This window comes from Salmo salar, chromosome 11 (genome assembly GCF_965601325.2).
Source record: "Salmo salar chromosome 11, fSalSal1, whole genome shotgun sequence".
In the NCBI taxonomy this organism is placed as follows: Eukaryota; Metazoa; Chordata; class Actinopteri; order Salmoniformes; family Salmonidae; genus Salmo; species Salmo salar.
The window spans coordinates 55,042,804-55,052,500 of NC_138301.1; the positions used below are offsets into that span (position 1 = coordinate 55,042,804).

The 9,697-nt window shown below is 41.7% G+C and overlaps 1 protein-coding gene across 1 annotated transcript in view; it reads right to left on the reverse strand.

Annotated features, from left to right (window-relative positions):
• Positions 1–921: 921 nt before the first annotated feature.
• Positions 922–9,697, reverse strand: part of LOC106609698 (calcium and integrin-binding family member 2) — a 42,946-nt gene continuing 34,170 nt past the window's right edge. The window contains exon 6 of the mRNA XM_014208668.3: positions 922–2,280. Coding sequence (XP_014064143.1) covers positions 2,259–2,280 — 22 coding nt within the window. The 3' untranslated portion in view covers positions 922–2,258. The remainder of the gene's footprint in view (positions 2,281–9,697) is intronic.

Consider the following 9,697-nt stretch of genomic DNA (forward strand, 5'->3'; position numbering starts at 1 on the left):
ACCGGAAGCCCGACCAGAAGGCCGACCGGAAGACCGACCGGAAGACCGACCAGAAGACCGACCTGAAGACCGACCGGAAGAAACAGTTGAAGGGTTGGAATGATTACCTCTCATATCCTATCCCCATAGTGCTCTGGTCAAAAGTAGTGCACTCTATAGGGATTAGGGAACCATTTGGGACTTTACCCTCTTCATCTTCCTTAATGTATTCTCATCTCTTTGGCTAGTTATTACGCACCTCCCAAGGATAAATCAATTCAACTGTGGTTCACTGTTGAAAACCACCTACTGTCTAGTGTCTTCATTCAAATGACTGTCCGTTTCTACTAGGTTGGCATGGCTACAGGGTCGGAGTGCAACATAATGTCCCCTATCTGGCCTTTAACAGACAGTGTAGGTTTCAGTCCAGGGAGATTTAGTGGAGTGTGGCATGGTGAGATCTTACTCCCTAGTCATAATGTTAATGCATGCATAACACTGGGCCGCATGGATAACTCACAGAACATACATTTACAGCGGGCTTTAACATCGGAGAATTAACAGCATCTTTAACAAGGCCTTTGGACAGGACACTGGCTTTAACTGAAAAAAATCATTCTGAATCAAACTTGAAGGAAACAACGAGCCCAGATGAAATATTGTATAGTTGGTTTGAAAAAAGGATGTTTAGTTTGAGCGAGCTATAACAGTTTTTTGGCAGATTGACTTGATGCAGCCATGCAGATACGGATAATGACTGGAAGGTTTCCTGTCTAAATTAGAGTGTACACTGGGTTCACATCATTTTGTCAACTTTTAGCAAGGTTCATTTTAAGCTCAAGTTAATGTTGGAAGTAAAATGTTATTACTCACAGGTTTGAGAAGAAATACCAGGAGAAACAATGACAACTTTCCAAAAAGAAGGTTCATTAAACATCGAAGCAACAGAAAATGTATTTAATCAAGTCTAGCCAAACGCTCTTATCATATGAAAGACTGAAAACGTTATTTCTTAAGTGAAGTTAATGCCATTATATCAAGTTGAGAGGCAGGACAAGGTAACAAAGCATAACATAATGGAAGGGGTGATGAGACAAAGAACAGAGCCCTTCCTTTAACTGCAGAACAGTTAGGTAACATTATGATCGGTGGTGTAGTGGAGGGGAAACGCACAGAAAACGTACCTTTTTCTATTTTTTTTTGTGCGAGAGTTTTACCTTTACCTTTAGCAGGAACATTTAAAGAGAGTTGAAAGCATAGAGGAGCGTTATTTTAATCGCCGCAAACGGCGATCAGCATTTACCCACCTATTTGTTAATGTTACCACTACATCACAGGTTCTGATTGTCATTGTGTTCCAGCAGTACTCAACACTATACTGGACTGGAGCATAAATAAAAAAGCTATTTGCAATTTATGTAACACTCATGCATTTCATAAAGATATATTGCATAGCTCTTCAACTGTTCTGCCCTTGGTGCTAAAACTGTGCTTGTAATACTTTATATACTATATATCTTACTGTTTTTGTCTTCCGTACACGTCAGACAGAAAATATCTTGTTGTTCGATCCACTTCCACATTGTTGTCAGTCAGTGTCCATTCAATGTATACACTTAAAAAGGTTAGGTCAGTTTAAAGAAAAAAAAACTAACAATTCTGCAAAAAATCCACCATCTTCTAGAAAACTGCTTATAGGTTGTATAGTAGCTAAGCCCTACAGGTATCAAAATTAGCCCCTCGTTGTTCATCAGTTCATTTTCTATCTCCATTTGGAGTCTGTTTGTGTTTCCATCTTTTAACAAGTTACAATTGATTATAAGAGAAAACAATCATGCATTAATGATCTTCTCTTCCGAAAATGGAAATGTGTTGTGGTCGATAACGTCCTTCCTATAGAACATGAATTGGCAAAAAAAGGGCCTGTGCTTCCGAGAAAAGAAATCCCCCCGGGTCCATATTCCTGCAGCCGAAGCCAAACTTTTGTTCCACTTCCTTTTTTTCTTTTCAATGTTATATTTTGTACAAACATCGTATCGATCGAAGATAGACTTGGGAAAGACAAGACTTCTCTACTAACGTTTTTTGGTAGGCACTATGCTGTACTGAGGTTGAGGTCAAGGGTCATTCTGCTGTGGGTCGGGGCCACAGAGACTCTGGGAGGAGTCTTCAGGGATGACGTCATCAGACGAACCAGAAAGGGACCACATTCTTCTTCTTCATCTTCCTCCCTCTTCCATCGTTGTCTAAAGCCTCATCATGGGAGTGGCTGAATCACCTCAAATCCGTAGGTGGAACGTGCTGGAAATGGAAAACACAACACGAGGACATAGTTAGTTACGCAGCTGCATTTACAACAGATAGCCGTGGGACATCATGGACTCATTCAACAAAAAATAGAAAATCATTTTAGAGGTCTGAAAACATGTAATAATAAGCGTTGATTTTTGGAGTTATGTATCACTTTAACTGGGCTGTCTACGAGGCGAGTTATTTTGTCAACAGTGCAATTGACCTTCTTTCAGAAGTGTTGTCCCCTTATCAACAATATATACAGAGCTTTCAGAAAGTATTCAGACCCCTTGACTTTTTCCACATTTTGTTACGTTACAGACCTATTCTAAAATGGATTAAATAAATAAAAAAATCCTCATCAATCTACACACAATACCCCATGATGATTGGAGTCCACCTGTGGTAAATTCAATTGATTGGACATGATTTGGGAAGGCACACACACCTGTCTATATAAGGTCCCACAGTTCACAGTGCATGTCAGAGCAAAAACCAAGCAATGAGGTCGAAGGAATTGTCCGTAGAACTCCGAGACAGGTTTGCATCGAGGCACAGATCTGGGGAAGGGTACCGAAACATTTCTGCAGCATTGAAGGTCCCCAAGAACACAGTGGCCTCCATCATTCTTAAATGGAAGAAGTTTAGAACCACCAAGACTCTTCCTAGAGCTGGCCAATTGGCCAAACTGAGCAATCGGGGAAGAAGGGCCTTGGTCAAGGAGGTGACCAAGAACCAAATGGTCACTCTGACAGGGCTCCAGAGTTCCTCTGTGGAGATGGGAGAACCTTCCAGAAGGACAACCATCTCTGCAGCACTCCACCAATCAGGCCTTTATGATGGAGTGGCCAGACAGAAGCCCGTCCTCAGTAAAAGGAACATGAGAGCTAGGGTTGTTGCTGTGACCATATTACCGCCACAAGACAGTCAAATTCCACGTGACCATTTAGTCACGGTAATTAGGCTTCTCCAAGCTCTGATGCTGCTGCTGGTCATTAGTAGTCTACCAGATAACTGCCTGGTACTCAGCACTCTATTGTCCCTCTTATCACTCTGACATCAATGCAAATGCCATGGAATATATAATCAAACACTTCATGAGAGCCCATGAGCTCATGTTGCGCAACATTTCTATAGGCTCAAACAGAGTGATGGCCTCTACTAAAAATATTAATTAAAGAGAGGAGGAGGATCCCATCAGCTTATTATATTTATTTCTCAACTTTCCTAATATTTAGCACATTGCTTCTCTTTACAACAGGAGTATAGCCTACCTGGCTGGCATGAAAATGAACCACGGATAAAAGCGTCCTCCATTCTCTATTCGCTATAGATGTGATGTATTCTTTTCCCCTACCCGTTTCAATACAGGTGCATGATAATGGCCCATTCTAAATCAAAACTAATGTCACATCAATATATTATTTAGTACATGTAAAGACAAGACTAAATCAAGAATAGTCTGATTGGTGACAATATTAGCCGATCACTTGTGAATGATGCCCAGCATATCAAACAATGCCTTTTTTTTCTTTCAATTTTTTATAATCCTAGTTGCACACCTCATGTAGCCTAGCCAATAGGCCTATATGTTTTGATAAGGTCTGTATCACACCTCATCGAGCCTAGCCAATAGGCCTATATGTTTTGATAAGGTCTGTATCACACCTCATGTAGCCTAGACAATAGGCCTATATGTTTTGATAAGGTCTGTATCACACCTCATGTAGCCTAGCCAATTGGCCTATATGTTTTGATAAGGTTTGTATCACTTCTCATCGAGCGTAGCCCATAGGCCCATATGTTTTGATAAGGTTTGTATCACTTCTCATCGAGCCTAGCCCATAGGCCTATATGTTTTGATAAGATCGGAATTGGATAAGGACAAGCGCAGTTGCGTCCCCGATGTGTCTGTCTTCACTTGTAGCCTGTGAGAAAGACCCAATCACGTGATGGAGAGCCATGTGAGTGAGAGGTGCTTCAAAGCGCGCAGCACTCAGGGAGAAGGACACAACGGCCAATGGCCACAAAAGGCATGGATTTTAGGGTGCATTACGGGCACACAAAGGGGATCCTGCTTGGAAATTCCGAGGCATTATCAAGTGCTTGTCAAATTGTGAATGAGAGACTGATGAAGTGTGTACAGCCTGCGCAAAAAAGCAAAGCAGAGCTCAGGCCTTTCAAGTAACTTTTTTCAAATCATCATTAGAGTCTCATCATGCAGCCTTACAATGTATTAAAAATCTAAACATATAGCCCAACGTTTATAAAACAACTAAATGTACATTAATAACTCTAAATTGGCTTAGTTGGTAGAGCATGGTCTTTGCAACGCCACGGTTGTGGGTTCGATTCCCACGGGGGGCCAGTACGGAAAAATAAATGTATGAAATGTATGCATTCACTACTGTAAGTCGCTCTGGATAAGAGCGTCTGCTAAATGACTAAAATATAAATTCAGCATATAGGAGGACCTATTTCTTTGTAAACCGCTCAACACAGAATTGCCGCATGTGCGCACTCCCTCAAATCGTTTGGAGAAAATATCCTTTCTATTTTATTCAACTTTGTTCAATTGTATTCTTCATACTGTGATGACCCTCCCACTCTGTCTGCCGTATTCTCTCTCTTTGTTCTTGTTTCCTTATTAGGATGCCGGTGGGCGGAGTTGTGAGGGTCGTCAGCTACATGGTAAACACCTGGTCCCCATGATAAATAGACCTCTTCCACATTGATTGGAGAGACTCTCTCCATGCAGACACCTTGGTTGATTTCTGTTGTGGTAGTTTTGTGGCTTTTTGGTTATTTGCTTTGGCACCTTTCAACACCTTGCATTATTACATTCAGGCATGCAAAACACTCACTTACACTACTGATTACTGATTACACACACCATTGTTCATTGTTCTTAGTTTACTTTATTTAATAAATATATATTTTCATATTCCTTGTCTCCATGTTGTCTCCCTTTTGTTGCGAACTCTGAGCCGGTTCGTAACAATACCATAAAATAATATAAAATAATGACCCGCAATTCTAAGCAAATCTTATCTGCTAAATTAACTAGTGTAGCCCACAGCCATATGGCATAGCCAGATCAGGACCTAACATAAGAACAACTCAGAGTATGCTATTCTGTTCTTCTGAAATAGACTACATTTTCTTCATATCATGTTTCTTTAGACCTGTCTGTAATAAATAATGGATTTATTGTGAAGATGTAGGCTATATTACATGGATTTATTGTGAAGGTGTAGGCTATATTACATGGATTTATTGTGAAGGTGTAGGCTATATTACATGGATTTATTGTTAAGGTGTAGGCTATATTACATGGATTTATTGTGAAGGTGTAGGCTATATTACATGGATTTATTAGACTTTTTAAAATATAGATGTTCCAAAGGTCTGCATCAGTGGCTTGTAGGCCATTGTGTGGAAGCCAGGAGATGCTACATGTGTTAATGTTAATTAACAGTCAATTACTGGGAGACCGACAGTTGTTTGCTTGACAGCCCTAATGACAGCTCACTTGGAGTTTGCCAAAAGGCACCTAAAGGACTCTCAGAACATGAGAAACAAGATTCTCTGTTCTGATGAAACCAAGATTGAACTCTTTGGCCTGAATGCCAAGCTTCACGTCTGGAGGAAACCATGGCACCATCTCTACGGTGAAGCATGGTGGTGGCAGCATCATGCTGTGGGGATGTTTTTCAGCCGCAGGGACTGGGAGACTAGTCAGGATTGATTGAAAGATGAATGGAGCAAAGTACAGAGAGATCCTTGATGAAAACCTGCTCCAGAGCGCTCAGGACCTCAGACTGGGGCGAAGGTTCACCTTCCAACAGAGGAACAACCCTAAGCACACAGCCAAGACAAAGCAGGAGTGGCTTCGGGACAAGTCTGAATGTCCTTGAGTGGCCTAGACTCAATCTCTGGAGAGACCTGAAAATAGCTGTGCAGCGACGCTCCCCATCCAACCTGACAGAGCTTGAGAGGATCTGCAGAGAAGAATGGGAGAAACTCCCCAAATACAGGTGTGCCAAACTTGTAGCGTCATACCCAATGAGACTCGAGGCTGAAGTCACTGCCAAAGGTGCTTCAACAAAGTACTGAGTAAAGGGTCTGAATACTTATGTAAATGTGATATTTCAGTATTTGTAATAAATAAATTTGCAAAAAATGTAATTTAAAAAAAATGTTTTTACTTTGTGCCTTATGGGGTATTGTGTGTAGATTGATGAGGATTTTTTATTTATTTAATACATTTTAGAAGTCTGTAACGTAACAAAATGTGGAAAAAGTCAAGGGGTCTGAATACTTTCCGAATACACTGTACTGGCTGACTGGATACATCTAGCATGACTAATAACCTTATCAACAATAGATACAGTATATTTGCTGACTGGATACATCTAGCATGACTAATAACCTTATCAACAATAAATACAGTATATCTGCTGACTGGATACATCTAGCATGACTAATAACCTTATCAACAATAAATACAGTATATCTGCTGACTGGATACATCTAGCATGACTAATAACCTTATCAACAATAGATACAGTATATCTGCTGACTGGATACATCTAGCATGACTAATAACCTTATCAACAATAAATACAGTATATCTGCTGACTGGATACATCTAGCATGACTAATAACCTTATCAACAATAAATACAGTATATCTGCTGACTGGATACATCTAGCATGACTAATAACCTTATCAACAATAAATACAGTATATCTGCTGACTGGATACATCTAGCATGACTAATAACCTTATCAACAATAAATACAGTATATCTGCTGACTGGATACATCTAGCATGACTAATAACCTTATCAACAATAAATACAGTATATCTGCTGACTGGATACATCTAGCATGACTAATAACCTTATCAACAATAAATACAGTATATCCGCTGACTGGATACATCTAGCATGACTAATAACCTTATCAACAATAAATACAGTATATCCGCTGACTGGATACATCTAGCATGACTAATAACCTTATCAACAATAGATACAGTATATCTGCTGACTGGATACCTCTGGAGGGGACGGAGGAGAAACCTTGAGAGAGTTATGCTGCCATGAAACTATCTATGTTGAATTAACCCTTCCATCTTCAACCAGATCTCCTTTTAGAAACATCTGACAGATTTATTCCTGACATTATTTCACAACCCCTCTCCTCTCCTCTCCTCTCCTCTCCTCTCCCTCCTCTCCTCTCCTCTCCTCTCCTCTCCTCTCCTCTCCTTTAATTTATTCCCTCTCCTCTCCTCTCCTCTCCTCTATTTCCTCTCCTCTTCACTATTTCCTCTCCTCTATTTCCTCTCCTCTATCCTCTATTTCCTATCCTCTCCTCTCCCCTCTCCTCTCCTCTCCTCTCCTCTCCTCTCCTCTCCTCTCCTCTCCTCTCCTCTCCTCTCCTCTCCTCTCCTCTCCTCTCCTCTCCTCTCCTCTATTTCCTCTCCTCTTCACTATTTCCTCTCCTCTATTTCCTCTCCTCTATTTCCTCTCCTCTATCCTCTATTTCCTACCCCCCCCCCTCCCTCTCCCTCCCCCTCTCCCTCCTCCTCTCCTCTCCTCTCCTCTCCTCTCCTCTCCTCTCCTCTCCTCTCCTCTCCTCTCCTCTCCTCTCCTCTCCTCTCCTCTCCTCTCCTCTCCTCTCCTCTCCTCTCCTCTCCTCTCCTCTCCTCTCCTCTCCTCTCCTATCTTGTTCACATGTATTGTGTGCCAGTCTGGCTGACTGTCAGTTGCAGCTGAGATTATACAAAAGCCATTTTCTGTGTAAGTGAGAAATGGCGTCTTTCCCAAGGAGGGAATCACAGAAGAGAAGAGAACAAGTCCGCATCCCAAATGGCACCCTATTCCATACATAGTGCTTAAGCCATGATGAAAAGTAGTGCACTATATAGGGCATAGGGTGCCAGAGTCCTACTGACTCTGGTCTAAAGTAGTGCACTATACAGGGCATAGGGTGCCATTTGGGAGGAAGACCCAGCCAGAGCTGTAACACTCCCATTAACCTACAACAGTACTCTGCTGCTAATAGAGCTACTTAAAGTGACATAGAGCCACTGTACTGACATTTCACAAGGCCTGGCCACTGAACTAGTATCAATGTCACATTGGACCGCGGTTCAGATGACAGGACGATACTGTACCGATGACTTTTTACCCTGCCAAAGCTGGAAATGGACAATATTTTGCATGAAGTGCCCTGCAGGGTCATCCAGACAGTGTATACATCTAATGGGCTGGTGAGATGGCCATGAATACATTACATCCAGCAGGATCTAGAATCATCAAATTCTTCAAGAACTAACGTTTCATTTTGGAGGTGAGAAAGGAGGTTAAGTGGGGAAGAAATGCTGTTGTCCTGAATAGGTATTCTAATATGGAGTGGCTATGGATCTCACTTTTCTGGACCCTCTTCCCGACAGCTAAAAGGCTCCGAAGCTTCTGTTCATGTGGGGGGATTCTCTACTCCCAGTCTCTGCTCTATTCGTAGAGAACAGGCTACTTACTGCCAGTCTCTGCTATATTCGTAGAGAACAGGCTACTGCCAGTCTCTGCTCTATTCATAGAGAACAGGCTACTGCCAGTCTCTGCTCTATTCGTAGAGAACAGGCTACTCCCAGTCTCTGCTCTATTCGTAGAGAACAGGCTACTGCCAGTCTCTGCTCTATTCGTAGAGAACAGGCTACTGCCAGTCTCTGCTCTATTCGTAGAGAACAGGCTACTGCCAGTCTCTGCTCTATTCGTAGAGAACAGGCTACTGCCAGTCTCTGCTCTATTCGTAGAGAACAGGCTACTGCCAGTCTCTGCTCTATTCGTAGAGAACAGGCTACTGCCAGTCTCTGCTCTATTCGTAGAGAACAGGCTACTGCCAGTCTCTGCTCTATTCGTAGAGAACAGGCTACTGCCAGTCTCTGCTCTATTCGTAGAGAACAGACTACTGCCAGTCTCTGCTCTATTCATAGAGAACAGGCTACTCCCAGTCTCTGCTCTATTCGTAGAGAACAGGCTACTCCCAGTCTCTGCTCTATTCGTAGAGAACAGGCTACTCCCAGTCTCTGCTCTATTCGTAGAGAACAGGCTACTTCAAAGCTGAATCAATGTCTACAAGATCACATAATGATAGCCATATGGCATAGCCAGATCAGGACCTAACATAAGAACAACTCAGAGTATGCTATTCTGTTCTTCTGAAATAGACTACATTTTCTTCATATCATGTTTCTTTAGACCTGTCTGTAATAAATAATGGATTTATTGTGAAGATGTAGGCTATATTACATGGATTTATTGTGAAGGTGTAGGCTATATTACATGGATTTATTGTGAAGGTGTAGGCTATATTACATGGATTTATTGTTAAGGTGTAGGCTATATTACATGGATTTA